This window comes from Miniopterus schreibersii (genome assembly GCF_964146895.1).
Source record: "Miniopterus schreibersii genome assembly, chromosome: 5".
Taxonomy (NCBI): Eukaryota; Metazoa; Chordata; class Mammalia; order Chiroptera; family Miniopteridae; genus Miniopterus; species Miniopterus schreibersii.
In genome coordinates, this window is record NC_138106.1 from 40,090,196 (window position 1) to 40,113,598 (window position 23,403).

A 23,403-nucleotide genomic window follows, 5' to 3' on the forward strand; every position below is an offset into this window, starting at 1 on the left:
CCTTAACAGTAGTATTATGAAGTTAAACTTTTTCCCTTGTTGAATACATTTTTAACTTCTAATTGTTTTATGTCAATAAATAAGGAAGAGCAAACACAGATGCCAAGGAGACATCTCAGTAAAAAATAACTTGGTTATTTCCATAAAAGTCTTACTGTTTTGAAAATAAGAATTTTTCCAAGTCCGATGGACTCATGATTTTCTTTCAAATGTATGATGGGAAGTCAGAAGATTGATAGGTCGTTATTGCCCAGTGCCAATTTACTGGACTCGGTTGCCTGCGAAGGATATCTGGTAGGGTAGTAAATTTTGGTTCTGGAAAAGAATGGATTGCAGTATCAGGGTAAAACAGTTGACCCAAAAGTTAAACTATAAATTATATTCCTAACCTACTCTTAAGGACACATTTTGGAGGCACAAGAAAATAGGAAGCAGTAGCTTATTCATGTGCTACTTTGCTAAACATTTGATAATTTTTCACTTATGCCTTTTAGTTAAATTGCAGTAGTCATAAATGTTAGTACTGAAGAGGAGAAACTTAGGTTCGAAGGAGAGACTTACCCTTCTTAAATATTTAGCGAGCATCAGTTACATATAAGATAGTATATGGCTATAAAAATGAGTAAGAAACAGATCCTACACCAAGAACAGTTAACAGTGTATAGAGGGAGTAAATATGTACATACATAACAGAGGACACATCTTCAGTGTCATACGAGAAGTGTGAGCAAAATAACATAAAGGTCAGAGAAAGAGATGCCTCGAAGGAGGGTCGAGGAAGTCAACATGTACGTGCAGGATGCAGCTGTACTTGGAAGGACACATAGAGCTTTCTAAGCCCTAGAAATATAAGAGGGAACGAGGCTTTCAGGTGAAGGAACACAGGTGGAGTGAATGCTGGTGTACTCAGAAATCTCAAATAGTTCAGGCGAAATTGAAAGGATGAAAGGCCAAGGAAATGAAGTTGGAAATGTAAGCTACAGTGGCTCATGGAGGCTGTAACACATTTAATATAGTGACAGTGGTAAGCTACAGAGGGATTTTGAACCGAGGGCTGTAATGGGATCTGCACTAGGGTGCTCTTGGGGAAAACAAATGGCTTTGCTTGAACTGCCTAGAAGGATTAAACTCCTTTCTCGGCACTGCACATCAGCTGCCTGTTTTGCAAAAATATTCATTACTTCTTTGGGACCTTTGGATAGAGTAGAAATGGATTGTTTCTAAAATCTCACATGACTTGCGTGATTTCTGTCTATAACTCTCTTTCATAGCTGTGGCTCCTGCCGTAGGTAAGTTGGGAACGGTCAGCCATGGTTTGTCCTTAGGTAATTATGTTCTATTCAAATATAATTATTAATAGCACCTCTTACACTTTCAAAAGTGTTTCAGTTAGAAGACGAAGAGTATGGTCATCCTATAAACGAAGACCTCACTCTTTATTTCCTTATTTACCCAACTCCTACCTCCAAAGTGATCAAGTAGTGTAAGTTTGGCTGTAAACCAGATAGTCACTTTGATATCCAGCACACAAACTACTTGGATTATTTCCTCCACAAAAACATAAGCATTTCCTTACAACCCAGCATTTACAGAACTAGTTAAGTATAGTCACGGTGCTAGGCACCATAAGGAAGGCAGAGGTTGCTAACTTGCAGTCCTTGCCCTCTGAGAATTCACAATCCTAGAGCATACATAAGGGGTTCGTAAATGACTCCAGTGTAAAACAGAATGCGGTAAGACACCAAAAGCTCTCAAAGACAGTGAAATGGCTTCATGACGAAGGTCATATTTCACATAGTTTGAGGATCAGAACTTAGCCTGGGGGGAAGGGAGGAAGGTCATTCTGTGTCGAGGGTAGAAAATGAATAAAAATACGAGGAGAACTGTATAGGACCAGAGAAAAGAGCATGGCACATTGACTTGGAAAGAGAATGTTGATGTAAACACTGATTTGTGTTCATTACGTATGTCAGGATTTTGTAGAAACAGCAACAAAAGATGGTATACGGGCTTTTATCTCACTAGAAGCTAGACCCCATGCATATTTCGAAAGCATGGGCAGTGTTCAGAATTCGAGATTCAAAACTTTGTCTGTGTGCTCCAGGGATGGTAAGTGGCCTGATGCAGGGAGGGAGGAGATAGCCCAAAGGATTGCTTGGGCCAGGTAAAGTGGAGAGTTTCCTCTTCTCATTCCTTAGACTTCTATAGAGATAGGTAAGATGCCTTACCCATATAGGGATTTAGTAATTACATTTTTTAAAAAAATTAATCAAAGCTGGGAACAAAATCCAGACTGATTTTCTGTGTTAATTAGGATCAAGTTTATTTATCAAATATTCATCCTAGAATCAGGACAAGCAAATCTTGTTCTCTGGTCACTGCTCTAAATGCAAATAGTAATCCTGGAGCTAAATAGAGACAACATGCCAAGTATGACATTTGTCAAAGAGTGAGAATTCCCAATTCTAACTGGGAAATTATAGAGCAGAAGCAAGTGTGAATGTCCCATTTAAGAAACAAATGACCCCTGGAATTAAACAATAAACACTAAGAAAAATCAAGATCTTGATATTTCAAATTTAAAAATCTTTGTCATAAATTTTTCGAATTTTATTTCATGTAAGGATTCACATTTGCATTTAAGATTTGAAGAGAAATATTGGGCAAAGACATGCGTTTACCCACATTAATATCCCCTCCTTCCACAACCTCCTTCATTGCTTCCATTCCACCCAGGAAGAAAATGTAGGCAATTAAAGGGATAATAGTGGGGTAGGCGAGGGTATGTTCACGGGGGGAGGAAATTCAGTGACTTGATTTAAAGGCAAAGGAAATAGGTAGGGGGAAGAACTGGGCTCTAGGATAAATGAGGGGATGTCCAAGCTTGTAACTCATTCCTTTCTGTTCCTCACCCACCGAATCCTCTACTTGCATAAAGCGGATTTAGAAAATTATCCAATATTGGCAGGTGATCATCTTGATTTTAATTCTGTGAAGACATTAGGGGAAACAATGAATTCCCACAAACTAACACATTGCTGTATAATCCCCTTTGCAGAAATAAGTAGTTCAGTGAAGTGTCTGTGAGATCTTTTCAGAAGCAATACTTTATACTTCCCCAGATTTGGTTTTCTTATTTGGACTGATAATATAGCATACCTATATTATTCAAAAAGCATTCCTTTTCATCTGGTGCAAAATACATATATTGGAAAGTTCCTTATTTTGTGTTTGATAATGACTAACTTTATACACTCTTTTCCAAAGACAAACTAAAATAGGACTGTCCTATAGGAGGTTCCCGCTAAGATGGCTTCACAGGGTAATATTCATCTGTCAGGTTAAAATTCAGTAACTGGTGTCAGATAAAGCCCATGTCAGTTTTAGGTGAGAGGATAACTGGCAAGAATAAAACATGTTTGGAATGTTAGTGGATGTGTGTCGAGTGTAAGTTGATATCTCATGCAAAACTTGTGATGCGAATTACATCTTGTCTGTGTTTCTTAAATGGAAAAAAAAAATCCTCATGAAAGCTGAAAGAGGGAATTTTGAGTCAAACTATATGGTGTGTTGCCAGAGGCGGAAATTTATGAAACACTCTCATCAGCACTTCTGGAAACACTACAAAAGAAATTGTTCTACTTTCTTATTGGTGCTAAAGCCACTAATAGGTGCAGTTTAGTATAATACCCCTATGAGAATTACCACCCCCAAAGTCAGCTTGCCTTGGAAAGAACTCTGGACAGGCATTTTCTTTTTTCTTTTAAGCTTGCGCAAAACACCCAAAGGGGCCATTTCCAATCCAGGCAGTGATCTTTCTCAAGTTTATTCTTTCTCAGATCACAGAGACAATGAGGAATATGCCCTGTTTACTCAAATCAGTCTGGATTAGTGTCACTCCATTGATGGAGTCAGAATTAAAAGGGAAACCATTACCCTCTCAAAGGGCAACATCAGATGTTTTGGAAATGGCTTGATTACTTTTAAATAGACCATGTGAGACTCTGTCACCAGACTAAGGCTGAGGACTCTACAGGACAGACACAGAGAATGGTTACACTGGGTGGAGTGGAACACCCTTTCTAAGCCTTAGGCCTGGGAAATTATTTCAATAGACAATCCCAATGAGCCTGAAAGGCTGAAAATCAGAACAGTGAGATTTCAGAGAAGATATTTTTCCTGACTTCTTTCTGCAGTCCACCTTCTCCCCCCCCCCCCCAAAAAAAAATATTTCTCTCCAGGACAAATCCTTTCCAGCTTTTAATGCTCTGCTGGGGGTTCTACTTTACCCTTAAATATTTCTCAGATCCCCCACCTTCTTCCTCTGAAGTCATGTGCTTCTCTGTCCCTCCCTCGTTACTCTCCATGTGGACCAGATACCATCTCCCCATCTCTAGGCTGAAGGCCCTTGGAGGGCAGGGGATGTGTAGTATGCTGGAAGGGGTATCTTCAGAGAGCAACATGGCACGTTTATATGCACTTACAGAAACGGCTCTTTGTGACTGACCTGTGCAAAGAGCTGTGCACTCACACACATTGTACAAACCCTGACTCCACCTGTATGCCATGAGTCATATGGCTTTCCTTGACATCTAGCAAGTCTTGTGTGTGTGTGTGTGTGTGTATGTGTGTGTGTGTGTGTGTGTGTGTGTGTGTGTGTAATGAGCCCGGGTAGGTATTTATTTCCATTATGCTTCAAGTGGCAAGAACATTTTTAAAAGACAGGGCAGTTTCCTGGGTAAGGAATGACTTGTACTCTAACAGAGGTAAACAGTGTAAAGTGGGTGCTGCTTTCACTTAATTGATTAACCATGAGGACAGAGAGTGCGTTTGATTTAAGAAAAAAAAGAAAAAAAACGAAAAAAAACTGAACAAATCAGATTTTTATCTGGCTTTGCAGTCCCTTTTAAAAAGTGTTTACTTGCTTCCACACTGTTCCCTTGATTCATTTTGTCCCCTGCATGTCTCTCCATCATCGCCAGAGATGAGGGGTGGTTTGCACTGGATGAATAAGCTTGACAATTTGCAAACACTTTCCCCTTTTTATTTTCTATGGTGTTATTATTAAAGGATGTCTGAGAAATCTTTGCCATTTTTCTCTTAAAAATGGTGTCCCAGTTGTTTTTGTCTGTTCAAATAAGACACTAATGAGCTGTTGTAATTATTAAACTGATTGATTGATTGTTACTTTCATAATGGGGTAAATAGAATGAAATGAATAGATGAGTGTCTTTCAAAGTAAGGCACGTCTTCTGCTTAGCTGGAGACTTCGCTTTTATTTTGCAGTTAAAAGTGACAGCTTAAAGGAACAGTCCAATGTTACATAAGTCACCATGTCTAATTACAAAGCATAGTAAATAACTGAAAACTTCAATTATCTCAAATATAAGAAAAAAATGTATCAATCAGCGAAGAACTTGACAAGCAGAAGCAAATTAGAGCTCACGAAACAGTGTTTCTCATTTGAATCTGTATAGAATAGTAAGACAGAAACATACTCCTTGTTTCATGCTTCAGTTTCCCCTTTGTAAGTAATGGCTAGTGTTTTCAACCTCTGAGAGTGAGCTTCCAAGTCTGGGAAATGAAGTCATGAATTCAGACCATTTGCAAGAAATGGTCTGTAAGTCTGATAAACTGCAATCTTAGTTCCTCCAAACATACATTTGCAGGCGCCCTTAATTATGGCATTATTCTAAAATGCATTCTGGCTAACCGGGCAGAAAATCATGGACTTTAAAGAGGGAGGGACCGATTTAGTGGCCTATCTACCAGAAACCGTCTTACTGTAAGCTTTTTTCTGAGTGGTTTCTTTCCTAAGCAAACGCACATTTGGCCACAAGCACCATCGGTAGGAAGTGACTAATTATATGACCAAAAAGATTCAGGTTCTTGTTGCTGACCGAGATGCATTAGAACCAAAATGTACACCATTAGGTAAAAACAAAAAAACAAAAAACACTGCCTTGGCACAAAAATGTGTATGTGTTTGTTTTAAGGAAGTAGAAGCTCATTAATAAACTTCCCAGCTAGGTGTGAGCTACCAAGTATTACTCATTGCCTTGTGAGTGACAGGTCTGGCTCTTCTGCTACTAGTTCCCATAAAAGCTGGAGCTAAAAGCACGATTCCCACCTACCAAAACAAAGCAAAACACAAAGTAGAGGTCACAGAGATTACCTGGAGATGCACTATAACGTTCACCTGGCAGTAGTTTATGAAGAGGTGAATCCAGTTTGGAGACAGACTTCAGCATAAAAATCAATACTTCGTTGTGTTAGAATAAAAGAGAGCCTCTCTGAAAGGGGCTTTTATTTTTAAAAGTTTTTGCATTTATTCCTTTATTAAATATTTCCTGAGCATCTACTGTGTCTCAGATACTGTTCCAGGTATGAGACTCAGCACTAACCATGTGAGATAAATTTATTCTCATAAATGTATGGTCTAGGAGAGAGATCCAACATTAAAACTTATTAATGCAAATAATTAATTATAATTATATGACGCGAAGGGAAAGTTAGAGTGTTATGACAATGTGAAACAAAGGAGAATACCTACCTGGTTAAGGCTTTTCCTGCGGGATGACAGTGAAGCTAAAAGCTTCAAGGCGAGTGGGAAACAGCTTCCATGTGCAAAAGACTTAAGGACCGAAGAAGTTTTTCGCTTTTGAAACATTGAAGAAATGCCTTATTTTTGGTCTTTCTTTAGAGAGCAAAAGGGAGTTTCAAACGTTGCAGCACAGGCCATGTTAAAGATCGGGGCCTTTCTTTTAAGAGAATTGGAACCCATTCAAGTTTTTCAAGCATGGGAGTGACCTGATCAGATTTGCAGTGAATTTCAGGTGGTAGCTCCAAGGAGTTCAGACTCTAGCTCTTGGCAATTACACATATCCTAAGAATGGTTATAGTTTTATATTCTCTTTAATAAATAAAAAATATTTTCTTTAGATATGAAAGAGGAATCCTTGAATTGAGTATAACTTTTAGATAAAAATTCCAGGCCGAAATCTGAGTGACTCCAATTAAGAAAGTGGCTTCTCCAACCAGATTTACTGGTTTAGCCTTTGAGCTCTGTCACTACCTTGAGCAAGTTACTTAATCCTGTGGAGCTTCAGTTTCCTCATCTATAAAATATGTATACAACATGGGATCATAATGTCACCTTGTTCATGAGGGTTAATTAAGTAAATACATACAAGCACTTGACCACTATAAGGAACATAGTAAGGACTCAGAGTATTCATAATAGTGGTAGTAATACCTAATATTCTTTTGATGTAGAAGATTGAATATAGATGTTAAAAGTATTTCAGATTTTTAAGTAATCTTGATGGTTGCCATTATTTTATTGAAATTGAGATGTCTTCAGTTTCACATCATGGTGAGCAAAGCTATCCCCTGTGATAAAATGTTCATCACATATAATCACTCCATTGTTTTAAGTCATAATTTCTGATATGGACTATACATTATCAAAATTTTTAAAAAATATTTTAGACTCACTTTAATTTTTTTTTTAATCCTTACCAGAGGATATATATTTTTTCCATTGCTTTTCAGAGAGAATGGAAGGGAGAGACACATGGATTGGTTGCCTCCCTCAGGCTCCCCAACCTATGCTCTAAACACTGACCCAAACCAGCTAGGGCTAGACTCACTTTAGAAACCAACAAAACATTATTGATGAGCTTCTAAAGTCACCGAAGTATCCTTTCCATATAAATGGCCTAAACTTCATTGAAAGTATTTATGACTGTATACTTCATTTATGTTATCATGTCTGCTAAATAAATCTATCAGAGCAGTGATTGTTATAAATTGAAAATGTCCTCAAACATATTTTTGTTCCAACTTTAATAACTCCTGGTTCACCTTAAAGAAATTGAAACTGTATTTTGTCTATTATCTGGATCAAGAGTTACTGAATATTGAAATTATATCTTTCTGTTTTCTGCTAAGCCCAGTGCTTCCTTGGTTGTAAAGTGATATAAGTTTATTTTATTTATGCTCATGATTTTAATTTTGCTCCTCATTACCAGAAGAAAGTACTTACTGAAATCATAGAAATTAAGCTTATTTTTCCTTAATTGAGTGCTAGACAGTGTAATTCAGCTATATTTGGATCAACTTTTAACTTCAATACATTTCACAATTCCTGGCTTTTCAAATACTATGTCTGCTGCTTGTTGATAATGTGGCCACCTCACCAGCCAACTTTTTTTTTATTTGTCTGACCTGCCTTGTCTGGTGTTGGTTAGAAAACTCTCTCCTAGGTTATGGCAGCTTGATCCTCAAAGGAATTTTGACATTTTGTGTCAGGACATAAAAAATTCTGGTAAACAATCTGCCTACTGTCTTTGTAGGTTTATGTGTGTTAACTGCTCTACTCTTACACGTTATTTATTACAAGGTGTGAGTGTGTTTTACCTCCAAGTATTCCCTCTTTTAGGATCATTTGAACTACAAAAGAAGTGAAATATTTTACATCCAGCAGATTCTGGTTTTGAGAAAAATGTGATGCTAAATAAATTCTTAAGATGGAGAGAAGGTACTTTAACTTGACATTATAACACAAATATCTTCTTGACCTTGAATGGAGCACTTTAAGTCAATTGTGTTTAATTCTAGCATAAAACAAACTATCATTCTTGGAGGTGAGGCAGGTGGTAGAAGACTAAAAAATGACAAGTATTTCTCCCTAAGGCAGTGCTTGTTGAAAAGTCACTATCCCGCTGATATTTGTGGATGAAAATGTAGTACTGTCTGCTAGAGCATACTCGAATGAATGTTTTGTAAAGCCAGTGTCATGAAGGAAACTGTTTTCTTTTCCCAGAAGGGGCTTTAGAATGTTCACCAAAGCTCCTCCATGAAGCCGAAGGTGAAAGGTTATATCAGCACAGGAAACTACACAGGCCGCCTGAACCATTTTAAATTTCTCAGTTTGGCTGGGCCGGTCTGTGTAAAGACCAAGTTATCTTCTTGCAGTCATCTCCTGGCATTTTAAAATAGCTCTGCAGATGAGCTTGCTCATTTCTGGAAGAATGTTAGAATTGGCTCATTCTTATATTCGCTCATCAGAATCAACCTCCCTATAGGTCACTAAGATCCAGGCTCTTCCAGTCCCTCTCCCAGGGCTGCACAGCACATGAGTGGCAGTGTTGGGACTCAGACCTCACATCACCAAGTCTAAGTCCAGAGTTATTTTACATTACTAGAGTCCACTCAGGGCTGTAAGGAGTGCTGAAGAATGTTCAGTTTCCTAGCCTCATACAACAGTCAGTCAATGCTTATAAATATAATTTCTTCCAAATGAAATTGGGGCAAGTAATTACTTCCTGTGACAAGGAAACATCTGAATTAGAGTAAATAAATTATGAGATATCCCAACGGTAACCTCTCCTATCCCTGCTTTGGCTCTCATTTCCATTTTTTATAAACCTCTTACCATGTATTGTTTGCTATTGTCACCATGTGGCCATAAATTAGTAGTTACAGATATACTATCTAGGAAAGAGAACCTATAAAATTTCTCTTGTACAGATAAGTCAGAGGAGTAAGATTTTCAGAAACACAAATTATTTCTAAGTCCCTGTTTCCATTGTATTGGTCCAATGATTTGGTTGGAATCCTTTTCTGGTTTTAAATCTCTTTATAGGAGGTTAAGTGCATCGTCAACTTTAAATAAATATAAAGCCAGGTATTCAATATTGACATTTATTTATAGCAATACATACTGATACATTATTTCTTTAGTTGCTGAGAAGAAAAGTCAGGTCTGTGCTATATTCAGAATTTAAGATTATTAAACAGTGTGATCCAGGAAAGAAACATAAAATGAAACGGAAGGGATTGCATTTATAGGACACTTTTAAAGCAGTGACCAGTCAGGGAAAATCTAATCTTTTATATTGTTATTTTAATTCTAAGCACCCAGACTGAATTTTAGTGAAGAAATAAATCACAGTCAGTAGATGGCTATGAGAATGTAAAATGGGTTATGGGGCTGGGGGAGAAAAAACAAAACAAAATAAAAAAATACTCTTCCTATATTTGCCAATAGTATTTATACTTGTTTTTACTTAATGATGAAAGCAAACAGTGAGATTCAGCCCCTGGGTATGCCCACACTTATCACACCAGCTTTGTGTTTCAGAACACCCCCAGGCTGTTCTGTAATTACCTGAAATACGCTAAGTCTCTGTGACCAAGGTGAGTTTCACCCTCTCTGTGGTCAGATGAGCTAGTCTGTGATGAACCTAAATATATTCCAGCTCCAGATGTTGCTAATTTTCCCAGGTCAAGGAAGTGCAGCTCCTATTTCAAAGTGGATTTTTTTAGGAAATAAAGCATCCATTTGAATTCAGAGGAAACTGATAGTTTTACAGTACGTATCAGACAAATTGTGGTTATTTTCACCTTCTATATTATTTGGAAAGAAGACTATTACCTTTTTCAGATGTGATGGGAGAGATATAAGCCATTTTTCATTTAATCACTCATTCATTCATCGACTATAGAGTATACGAAGGTTATTCTGAGATCAAGATACCTAGTGGTTAGAAAAGGACAGTGTCCTTCCGATTTCATTTCAAATATTCTAACAGCTTTGTTACATGAGAGACATATGGGATATAGGGGATCCCCAGAGAGTTCTTCCAAGGACAGTTTTCGTGACTGATATGAAGGTGTCATGTTCTAACTTCTGAGCCTCTTTTACTTGTCACTGTAAATAGGCATTAAGTTTGCATCCCAGCATAATGTAAGTTTCTCCCCTCTGTGTGTATGGAATTAATGATAGTAAAGAAGGGGGACAAGGACTGTTCCTTTCACCCATAAACTTCACTTTGGTGGAAAATAAAAGACAAATATTGTGCACATTCACTGTGCAGAGCTGGCTTCACGGGCATGCAGAGTCCCACCACGAAGAGCCCTGTGCTTGGTTTAATGCTCTGCTGTCACTGTTTTGGAACTCTTCATAATTTATGAACAAGAGGCCCTGCATTTTCATTTTGCAGTGAGCCCTGCAAATTATTTTGCAGGTCCTGCCCATGGTAACACTTGTTCTTCTTGGCTGTGTTGGTCTGTCGTCACCTCCAATCATATGCCGTCAACATGTCCACTCTCTCTTCAGGTCAAAGAAATAAACGAATAAGAAACTTTCATTGACGTTAACTAAATTCTTTCTAAATTAACTTCTAAAGTACTGTTTCCTATGGTAGGTTTATGACATAGATTTTTAATAAAGCTGTGAAAACTATCCAAGTGGATTTCCTATAACACAATTCTTTCTTTGGTGGGGTTGTTGCTGTTCATGTTTTTGTCTAATTACTTCCAAGTTAGTAGTCTTGATTTTCTGCTTTTTTTATTTTTTTAAATTGTTGAGTATACTATCTGGCTTATGTTTATTTAAAATAAAATTTGAGAAAAATTTCAATTAAAATGTGTTTTTCACCTTGGATAGTAAGCAGCTTTTTACCTAAGCCTGCGTCACCTGGCTTTAAGCTATAAATCGAGGCATTTGCTTTGGAAGCAAATCCTGTTGCGGTTAAGTAAAATATTTCATTTGGAACTGTATGGAATTAAAAATCATGGCCCTCAAAATCATACTATTAATAACTTTGGAACACAGTTTCTGCTGCTTTGGTGCCACCCAACATGTTCAGTCCAGGGGTCTCCTTTGTGTCTCCAAGGTAAATGCAGTTTCCATTTCTCTTAAGAGAAGCATTGAGTGTTTGCTCATCGGCTTTTAAAGCTGGGTCCCAAAACTTTTTTCTTTGCACACGTTGGAAAAAAAACATTTCAAAGGGCCATGTTTCTTTGTTCTCATGGAAGCCCACAATTAGCTGAAGTTCCATTCTGTGTAGCCAGGAGGAGGAAGGGGTGGCCCGACAGGCCTTTTGCTGCCTGTGAGAAAGTGCTCCTCCAAGTTCCTTTGTCCTTTATGGCGGGGACGGCTGCCTCCCTAATTGTACCGCTGCAGGGAAGCACGTGCCTCTGGGAGCATTATCTGATTCCCACAGGACGTTCAGAAGTGCTTTGTATACTGACCCTTCACTTGAACGCAAATAATATCTTTTCAGTCCCCTTCCCAGGCTCTTGCCACAGGCCTGGAAACCGAACAGCTTTAATTTAGCCAGGGGTGTGGACATGGACACATTTGTATGGGCCTCAGGTTGTATTTTTTTCTCTCCCCTTGGTTGTCTTACCTACAGTTTGCTGCACCTGTCAGTTGGGGAAGCCGAAGGTGGAGGAGAGGAGAGGAATAGGAGATGGAGAAGTCAGAGGGGAGGGAAGGCGAGACAAACAGCTGCTCTTGTCAGCATGGGGATAAGTGTAAAGAGATTAATAGTTATTTGAAGAGCAAATGGGGACGTGGCATTCGGCAGTGGAATGCGAATGTATAAATGCAATGGAATGAGCAGGCGACCGTTAACATTTAGACAGATGCTCTCTGGACTGAATGGAATGGCAGAGTCCGTTTCTCCTCCCCGCGTGAAGTGAAATACATAAGGTTTAGTAAAATACTTCTACTAAACTTTAATTCAGTTTTTTAAGCGTCTATTTCTTTTTGAGTTTGTTCCCCATTGTTTGACTGAGCCTGGGCCTCTCAGGGTTATAGAGGGTGGGGCAAAAGTAGGTTTACAGTTGTGAGTACAGGAAACAGAGTTTATTCTTGAATTATTATTTATTAATTATTGTATTTTCCAGATGAACAATTGTAAAGCTACTTTTGCCCCACCCTGTGTTTCAGCTGAAGAGGCAGACAAGTCATTCCCTTTAAGAAAGAGGTACCACAGTGCCACAGACCTGCCTTCTCTTTTTGATTTTGGCTTGGTTTCCCTTCATTAACTGGTAGAAACAATGAGATTCCTATGTGTCAGAAGGTCTCACAGAGGGAAAACTGCACGACAGGGCCCTTCTGGAAACATGTCCAGTTTGACTCAGGTTTAGGAGTGACTTGAATCGTCTGATTGGGCTGACAGTTGTGATGGCGTGGGCAGGGCCCCGGACTCGGAGTCAGAAGATTTGGTTTCAGAATCCCCATTCTTTGCTTATTAGCTGATGCTTGAGCAAATTGCTTCCCCTCTCTCATAGTAATACAGGAAACTTGTCTTCCCGATTAAATGAGAAGAAATTGATTCATTCTTTCCATAAGCATCTTACTGAGTACCTCTGTGCTCAGCTCTGTTCACAGAAATACATCTGGCAGAAGAGCTTCATTGAGTGAAAGTACTTCGGAATTATGTTGAATTTTAGTCATAACTATGTGGTACTTCTCTTACACATGTTCTACTCTAGAAAAGAATAAACTGCTAGAAGATGAAAAAACAGATTAAAAATTAGATTGTGTTTGGATGATATAACTGGCATGTTACCTTTTCAAAGATGTAGTTGGTTCTCTAACCCTGCACCCATGCCCCTCCAGTCTTTATGAAACTAGCCCTTCCTAAAGAGGGGGGACCCTGGATACCCCGGCACAAATTTAGAATTATAAAACTATATACTGTATATGCCCCCAATAATTTGATGTTTAAACCCCCTTGAGAACACACCTACCAGGTGGTCTTTTTCATTCTGAACAGCATGGCAGAAGAACGGGGGAGGAGGGAAAGGAAGAGCAGGTGGTATTCATGTATTTTAAAGAATTCCTAAGCAGCTACTCAGCAGTGGGCACTTTTTGCCTGTTTGTGAATAAGCAGATATTCTACTTTCAAATGCTCTTGAGAAGACCACAGTCTCCAAAGGCTGTGTGATCTGTACAGGTCATTACAACGCACACACCCACGACTGAGACTTCTCTTGTTTATAAATGTGTAATTCCAACAGACATTTTACCTTGAATATTAGTGATCTGGGGCTCAACTCTGGAGAATACATTCTCCAAATCGTGTGTTTTTTGAAGCAACACTCTGCAGCCTAAACGGCTAACACAGAGGTTTCTGGGTGTCTTGCAGCCACAGTACACGAACCTGGGGCTCCTGAACAGCATGGACCAGCAGATCCAGAACGGCTCCTCGTCCACCAGCCCCTACAACACAGACCACGCGCAGAACAGCGTCACGGCGCCCTCGCCCTACGCGCAGCCCAGCTCCACCTTCGATGCCCTCTCGCCATCGCCCGCCATCCCCTCCAACACCGACTACCCGGGCCCACACAGCTTCGACGTGTCCTTCCAACAGTCCAGCACCGCCAAGTCCGCCACCTGGACGGTAAGAGCCCTGGGAGCCAATGGATGGGCCGTTAAACCTGACCCCTAGGACAAGGGTCATCTTCAACATCCCTCGGGGACTTCTCCCCCTTCAAAGCTGAGAGAGCCATAGTTCATGGTGGAACATGGCTCCCTGTCCTCCAAGGACATTTTGTTTTTGAATATTTAATAATGAACCAGAGAGAGAAAAATTGCCACTTAGTGGGAAAAGCCCTGATCTGGGAACCAAAGGCCTGTGTTCCCGCTGGCTCCTGTCAAGTGAATCTGATGTGTTCTTGCCCGATTCATGCTGTTGGGAGGTCCTTTGTGTGAGTGTTTTGAAAAATGTAAAGTATTATGCCCATAAGAATGATCGTAATCATAGGACATGTGTTTTCAGTCCCCAGAATGGAGGATGGCTCCCAGGTTCATTATTTCAGAGAAGTAAACATTAAGGTGTGGTTTTAAAAATATTAATAAAATCACAAACACAGCTTCCATAACAAAAACTAAAATCTCATTTATTAAGGAAGAGCTATATTTAGTTGTACACACAGGTTCTATAACATGGATTATAATTTATTGATAACATATATATTTATTACTTAGAAACATGTTTCCCAAAAAGAAGCCTCTAAAACTATATATCGGAGCCCTGAGTGAGTTCAAAAGTATTCTGCTTTAAAATGTTGAAAATAAACAAACCTTCCAATTTATAACTTTTCTAAGAAAACATGAAAATATTTTCAAAAAGTCAAAAGCTGCAAGAATGTTCAAAGTTTATTTTGTAAAGGATTATAATATGAATAAAGCTCAAGTATAAGGGAAGGGCCCTAGAAGACTGGTTTTAACTGGCTGATCAAAGAATGCCCAAGACCAAAGCGGCGTGCATGTTTGTCAAACAATTTAATGTTTGCATGGATTATAGAAACGCTTCCAAATATCATCATCTTGTTGAGAAGTCGATTTAGAATTATTTTAACAGTATTCTCCCCCTTCATTGGCAAATAGTTTCTTTAGAAAGCATTCTCTTTTTGTGCTAAAGTACCCAGCTCACTACATGCTTTAATCCAGTTGAACAGAGTTTATGAAATCATCTGCATTCATAACACTACGTTCCCACATAATTTCACACGTGTTCTCATTCTGACCTCACTTCTTTGTGAGCCAGGTAGGACACATTTGATAACTCCCATTTTACTAGTGAGGAAAGCTGAGAAATGTGGGGGTTAGGTGACATCCCTAAAGTTACAGAGGCTTTTGTGTAGCTGGATCTATTTCTGATTCTACCCTCCCCCACCAGATCATGTCCTTTCTTTCTTCACCATTGTACATCAGGATGTCCCAGAATCATCTAAAAATTTATTTTAGTGCTTTTCTTTCATGGTGTGAGAAGCGGTTCTGTCATGGTTCATATTTCAACCATAATGTCTAAGTATTCACTTAAAACTTGATCTCTACTGCATGTTATTTATCAACTGTGTCATAATCTTTAGTCTCTTTTATAGTAATAATCCTGGTGATGGGCACTAAAGGTGAGTAAACTTAGAGTCCATAGGCCTTAAATAAATATTGGTTGATCAATCTAAGTGAGCTTTTGCTGAAGAACCAAGTGAATAACCATTTTATAAATAGAGCACTGGTATGTTTAGAAGAAGGGTCACCAAATGGGACATCTACAGTCACTGTTGTTCCAGGCTAACCGTTTCCTCGTTGGCACACTCAGGCTGCGTTCTAGCATAAGAGTGGGCACATCTGAAATGATGGGGGCCGTGATCGTATAGCTGTTAGTACTCTGTGTTGTGAAAAGATGATGGGCACATTGGGCTACTAAATGATTAATTGCTTCTCTTTTAAAATGGAGTTTGATAGAGGTACTACATTATATCAGTCTTCCTCCCTCTCCCCTTCCTCACTACCTCCTCATACAGAAATCTTAAGACTTTCTTTTTTTTTTTTTTATCAGATTTAGCACAATCCTCCATCATCTTTAATCATAGCCCATCTCTCATAGAAGTAAAATTGCCTCACAAAAAAAGATTGGAGATTTCTACCTAAAAAAAGAAAATATTTTGCAGAGCACCCTGGTAGACTTCCCTGACATGTGGCAACAGTGAGATCAGTACCCTGAGAGAGGGGGTAGGCAGTGTGGTAATGGGAGCAGAGCACTGGCTGGGAGCTAGAAAACCAGCATTGTTGTCTTGATCATCTTAGTGACCTTAGCCAAGTCACTTCATCTTTCTAGAATTCAGTCAGTGCCTCTGATGAGGAAAAGAATGAGTATTGTGAATATGCTTTATGCTGTAAAGCGTGCAGTTAAAATTTGTTAAAATGATAAATTTAATGTTCTATGTATTGTCCCACAATTAAAAAGAAAGAAAAAAATGTGAGCCTGGAATAGCTGGGAACTCACTTCTTGGTTACATGGCCCATAAATTCCTTTTCGTTAAAAATAGGAAGAATGATATGGTGAAATCTACTCTCTTTCCTTAAGGTGAGATAATATTAATAATCAGCAAAAACAGTTTTTAGAAAGACTTGGGTTCTAATCAGGTGTTTGGCCTGACACCAGTGAGTGAACTTGGTTTTGTCTTCCCTGGGTTTCTATTCAGTTGTCTATAATCTATCCTATAGATTTTACAGAATAAGGTCATTAAATTAGATGTCTGTTCTTTCCTACTAATGTATCACATGGTGTTTATATTTTTATTAAGTTATTTCTTGTTCACAATCAAGTTAATTTTAGGCCCACTTGCATTTCTTCTGAATCTAGGGCTCCTTAACCTTTATCTAAGTAGCTACTGAAACCACCTAAAAAGATATAAGTTCTTAACCTTGGACACCAGCAGCATCTAACTCTTTTTAAAGTAATTTCTACATACATTTATTTTATTTGAGCCTCATAACCATGGCTGTTATCCCCAGCCCTATAAGTGAGGAAACATCAAGAAGCAACAGTTATGTGGCTAATAACCAGCCAAGGAGGGAAAGGAACCCAGCCCCCCTCACTCCCAGTCCCAGTCTCTCCACTGTCCTATCTAGACTGTCTTCCCTCTTCATTAAGAGAAGGCAGAGAGGACAAGTAGACCCTGTGGAATATGGAGCTGAAACCCAACTGATGGAGGACATTTTTATGCCATATTACACAACACCTATTTCTCAGGCATCTGTGCACTTTAGAGCAATTTTTCAAAATAAAATACTATATTTTTAAACTGCCCACAACCTGGAAGCAGCAGAAGCAACTGCCATTAGGAGGAAGCCACACTCATTGCATAGTTTTCTGCTGATACTTTAATAAAAATCTTTTTAGTATCATTTTATCACTTGTCATCCCTCCGTATTGAGTTTTCTCTTTTACTTTCTGGTTTACTTAGGATTACTGCCAAAACATAATTAATATATTTAAAGCATATATGCATATTTTATTTGCTTTCTCTGTGTTTTAAATAACAAATGTGATCACATTTCCAGTTCCATAAAAGTCTGGTATTTATTTTAAACTTCTTACAATTAAATAAAATATGATAGCGTTCCATATTCTGCATTTCACATACACACGCATGCGTACACACACACACACACAGACACAAACCAACACTGAAGTTAGGATTTAGTTTCAGGCTTCCTTCTTATGTCTACAGTGTGATTGCCACTAGTTATCAAGGTCTACCATTTAGTTTAATGACGTGCTGGCCTAGTATTGTAGCCAGGAATCATCAGTCATAGGACAGTTGACAGAATGCTAATTTGGAAATGGCAAGGAACTTAGGTGCAGACTTCAGCCCTGAAATTCACTAGCAGCACATTGGGACCCGCCCAAAGAATTCAATCTATCTAAACCCCACTTTCCTCACTGACAAACGGAGATGTTAGTACTTTGCTTATCATGAGGATTACGTGACACGTGTAAGGACACCTACCAGCACCTGGTTAGTCATGAGCACACAAGTGTTCATCAAGTCTGAGTTTGAATCCCTGTGTTTCATGAGTTTGTTAGAGTTTTGTTGAGGGTTAATTTGTACAAGTAGTAATGTGAAAGAATGCAAAGCAAAATGTCTTCTTAGTGCTTTTGGGCTACTGACATGCATACTCCAGTCCCCAGGGACTGTGATAATATCCACTATCCAAATATATGAATAGATGACACAGGATGATCACAGGCTTCCCATAGATAGACTTCAGGCTGGCTGTGCTCCTGTCCTAAGCCGGTGGCAGCTCAAGCATGAGTCCTTCCCAGATATAAGGACCCGCATTTATTTCTCGTTTTTAATCTGCCACTTAATTTATGGGGATCCTTTTTTTTTTTAATTCTCCATGTTAAATAAAAGATAACAGTGAACCATACTTGTTGAAGAGTCAAAAGTACTGTAGGTAGCCTAAGCACGCACCAGTGAAGAACTAGTTCAGTAAATTGTGGCATCTCCATATAGCAAGATATTCAATGTCCATTTAAAAGAATCTCAAGTGCTGATCTGCAATGCTTTTGCATTGCTAGTGAGAAAAAGATAAGCTTTCCATGGTACCTACTTGAGAATAGAAAGTATCCCTAAGGACACCACTTCTGGGGGACAGAGTGTTTTCCTTTGCGCTAGTGAAGAGGCCTATTTGGGAATATAGGTCAATCTGTCTTGATTATTGGACCTTTGTCAGTCTGAGAGCTGTTTTTTTCACAACCTATGAGGCACAGTATTATCTGTGTGCAAACACTGAAAATCCTTAGGTTCGTGTTTTTCTGTTGCACTCACGTTGAGATAATGGCCTGGCCTTGGGATGTATGGTCAATTTTTGCTGTTGTGTCTTTCTTCCTTCATAGACTCAAGATCTTGGAAAGCAGGCACCTGGACCTAGTGCCCAGCACAATTTCCAGCATACGATAGGCCCTTAATAAATATTAAGAAACTTTATTTGTCCCTGATGGGTTAAGGAAACAATTATAGTTCCATGGAGTGTTCCTCATTTCCGATCTTGTTAACTGTCCATGAATTTGGTCCCCTGTGCCTCCATCTATGATTTATAGAGAGCTTTCTCCCTTGCCTCTCCTAATCCTCTCAGCCTCATGTGTGTTCAGATCTTTGAAGAATCTGACGTGAGCAAGTGGAGAGTTTAGGGAGGTGGCATTTCAAAGGGGAACAGCCAGTCCCCTGGAGAGCTTCATTGATCCCAGCATATTGGTCTTGCAATCTGGCCTCCCTGGGCTCCACAGGCAGGGTGAGATGCGTGCCTGTGACCCACCCTCCCTGTCATCAGGTTACCTGTAATGTAAGACTTCCAGAATAAGGCTGCCAGCTCTGCAGAAACCTAATGCAAGCCAGCCCATTACGTGGCTTTCTGGAATTTCGGGACTCTTAAGGATTGCTCATCAAAGGACATGATGTACAGACAGACTTCTCCATGGTGAATATGATTTATCAGCTTCCCTCAAAGTTGGGGCTTTTAATTGGAGCTTGAGCTGATCTTACAATTGAGTAGCTGTTAGATGTCATTGGTGAAGGACAAGAGAGAAGTCAGTTGACTTGGCTCCTGCCAGTGATAGATTCATTAATCATAACAAGGTTATTTTCACTTCTTGACAGAGCTGTCTTGTAAATCCCCCAACATACATATAGACGTGCCTTTTTGTGCCCCTCCCATGATGAAGAAAATAATAATTTTGAGCATATTCACCCGCTATCTAAGCTATTTCTAAGTTCAGAATATTAAGGAAGAACGTTATAAATAAAGTACTTGGAGACTCTTAGTGATGGTTCATGTTACTTATTTAACTCTAGGCTTTGGATTTACAAATGCATTTCCATTGTGAGATGCTGTAGAAGCGTTGTCCCCAGTCCCTAGCAGAATAATTTAATTGGGCCCGGCCGGGGGTGGCTCAGCGGTTGAACATCAACCTAGGATCCAGGCGATCGGGGTTCGATTCCCGGTCAGGGCACATGCCCAGGCTATGGGCTCAATCAATTACTCTCTCATCATTGATGTTTCTGTCTCTCTCTCTCCCTCTCCTTTCCTCTCTCTGAAATCAATAAAAATATATTAAAAAAAAAAAAAAGAATAACTTAATCGGCATGTTTGCCCTAATTTACTTAAATTCATTGTCGATCAATGCATTTCTAATAATCCAAATTCACCTAATCTATTGTTTATGGCCCTCCCACACTATACTGAGCGATATGTTGAATGTACTGCAGAGTTTCTATTTTTTTAAAAATAATATTGATTTATTTCATCCAATATTAGGAGAATGTATTACTGATTAAAAAGAAATAAATAGCAAATTTAAATGAAGCTGGCTTTTTATTTTCTATTGCAAAAAGCCTAACAGCCAAAACGCCTTTCTTTTTCTGTGTCCTTCCCCTCGCACCTCCTCTTCCCGTGCCTGCCTTCTCTCCTCCTCTCCTCTTCCTCCCCCTCCAATCCCTCCTCCCCCTCCTCCTCTCCTTCTTCCTCACTGTTAGCATTAGTAGTGGCCAGTTTGGTTTTGTAGCTATTGCCAGCCACTCCGTATCTTGTTTTTTTCACAGTAGCTTTGTTTTCCCAGAGTGGTAGATTAATATGGAGAATATCCCAACAAAAATCAGTCACTAAGGAACTTTCCATCAAGAACAGGAATCCGATCCTCAGACCCTTTTCGTCTAACACATCGCTTTGGTGACTGGGATGGCGAACCTAAGCATCAGCGGGGTTAGGAAGGGAGCACACATGAGCCAGACGGTGAGAACAGGCGTGGGGCAGGATGAGCTTACATCTCCGGTCTACAGGGCTGTCTACTTTGCAACCCCGGCCTGTTGTTATGGGGGAAAGCAGGCTTGGGGTTAAAAGAGTAATTTTCAAGAACAGCTAGAAACCTGGATTTGCACATACTATCTCCGTACCTTCAAATGATAGTAATTTTTTTTCAAGTTGCAAAACACTACAGACCAAACAAAACAATAGGCAGGTTGAATCCCATTCTTACAATATATTAACGGTGACAAGGAATGACTACTCAAAGTTTAAATAAAATAACTGGAAACTAGAGCAAGAATGTAAGAGAAAGGCTACTGATAAATATATTCCATTCATGAATCATAATCCTCTGTGCCTTTCAAAAGTTTTATAGATTAATCTCTTCCTACAAAAACATAAGCTTACACTGTCAAAGTAGATTTTTCTCAAGTTGTTTTCTTGCAGTAAATGATGTTTCTACCTTCACGTTTTTCTCTTACATTGATCTCTCTCCCTCTTTCCCTCTCTCTCCTCTTCTCCCTTCCTCTCTCTAAACATATCCTTGGGTGAAGAATAAAAAATAATAACAATAAATTTTATTTTATATAAAAACTAATGGTGTGCAGTATTGGATCCTTCGCATAAATGATCTTCTATGTTTGTTTTTGTTTTTATCATTAGAGAATTTATGGGTCTCTATAACTTAACTCTAAAATTGGCCAGAGCTGTAATCGGAAAAGGGCAGTGAGATTTCAAGGGCTTCAAATCAATTTTCTCAGCCTACTAACTGATGGCTTATTTTTAATTGGTACATTGAGAGTGTGCAGGAAAAAAACCACCTGAAAATTGAGGTGTAAACAGAGAATAATGTTATAAGAATTTTTTAATGACTCAAGAAAAACTCAATATATCATTAAGCTCCACAAGAGATCCCTTAAAATCAGCCCTGAATGATGTATGCCATTTGCTGTGGGATTGCTGCTCTTGGTGCATTCCCATCTATGAGCTTTGCACTTTCTTCCGTTTGCCTCCCCCAGTGTTATCCACTTCCATAATGTGACAGAGTTTTGCAGAGGCTCCCACCCTTTCTGCTGAAAAGGGGCAGATGTATTTTTCTCACGAAAGGTATCTAGCAGTCAGCTGTCATGTCCTGAGTAAAAGCAACTGCATATAAAATAAATCCTCATAGTTTTCTATCAACAGCAATTAGTATGTCTTCTCAGGTCACTGGGACCGGAAGGAGATGAGATAACATAGCTCTCTGCCCAACAGCTTCCAATTCCTTGAGATTAAAGAGGAGTTTGTTGTAAAATAGAAAGGAAAACTCTTAGACTCTTTGAAGCCCTGCAGATGTCCTGTAAACTTGGAGTGGGTTTTAGAACAAGGGGTCCTGTAATTAGTCAGACAGAGGCCTACAGGTAATGATCTTAGCAGCGGTCTCTCCTGTGGCTTTTAATAAGGATTACAGCCGCATCATCAGGTTCCTCTCAGCTGAAATTTAAAAGAAAATTTATAGTAGCCAGAGACCCCAGATCTAATTTACTGTGAGGCAAGTTAGGGAGGGAGTCTCACTTTACAAACAGAATGATCCTCTCATTTTAGTTTGAATCTAATAATGAAGGCTCATGATTTCTTAGTGGAAAAAAAACCCTATAATTTGCCACCATAATATTATATCATAACGGTCTGAAGAATTGGAACAGAATTTCTAACTGTTTTGCGTGGAATTAATACTGAATTTCCAAGTTCATCAAACAGGTGTTCCTTCATGGGTTGCTCATTTCATTTTTGTTGTTACTTTAGTTTTTATGCTGTTTCACCTGTATCACTAAATCTTGTGAAACTTATAACTAATAAGATGAGGGCACCATTTCAAAAGACTTCTCTTTTTCTTCGAGTGGTTTTCCAACTGTATTAAATAGGAAGACTAATGATTACTTAACAAGAATCCTAATTTGAATTTGAGAGGTCATCTGACAGGCTAGGAAGAGTGTGGCTCGTGAGGAGAACACAGGACTCACAAGGACAACTTTTGGGTGAAACAAGCTGTGTGATCTGGGGCAAGTGCTCAGGCTCTGACCATCTGTTAAATGGGTGCTATCATATAGCAGGGCCTCAAATAATGTTATTTCGTTCAAAGTCATTTTGTTTTAACTATGGTGAGATGCTGTAGGAACTTAACTCTTGTTGTATCAGTTAGCCTATGGTAATTGATAACTGGTTTCATTATAACTTGTTTTGCTGCTGTTCCAAGAACCTGTTAATGATGTTAAGGGAGGGCTTACTGTATTTACCTCGCAGGAGTTGTGAGACTTAAAGTTCATGTAGTACTTTGGAAGCCTGGGAGATGAAGCTCCAAAAACACAATATGTTATTATCTTAACCTGGATTTTTATTTTTAGATTTACTTACATGAATACTGTAGCATATCCATCTTATAATTCAGGCAGTTTTCTGAGCTTTTCCATTTATAAGCAGGCATTAAGTGAAAAAAATAATGATATATAAATCCCAAGAGA

General features: G+C 39.0%; 1 protein-coding gene across 7 annotated transcripts in view; it reads left to right on the plus strand.

Moving 5' to 3' along the window:
* TP63 (tumor protein p63) overlaps positions 1–23,403 on the plus strand; it is a 201,619-nt gene that overhangs the window by 117,150 nt on the left and 61,066 nt on the right. For all 7 annotated transcript variants that reach the window (XM_081138594.1, XM_081138593.1, XM_081138590.1 and 4 more), the window contains one exon: positions 13,950–14,204. In XM_081138594.1, the coding sequence (XP_080994720.1) occupies positions 13,950–14,204 (255 nt within the window). The remainder of the gene's footprint in view (positions 1–13,949; positions 14,205–23,403) is intronic.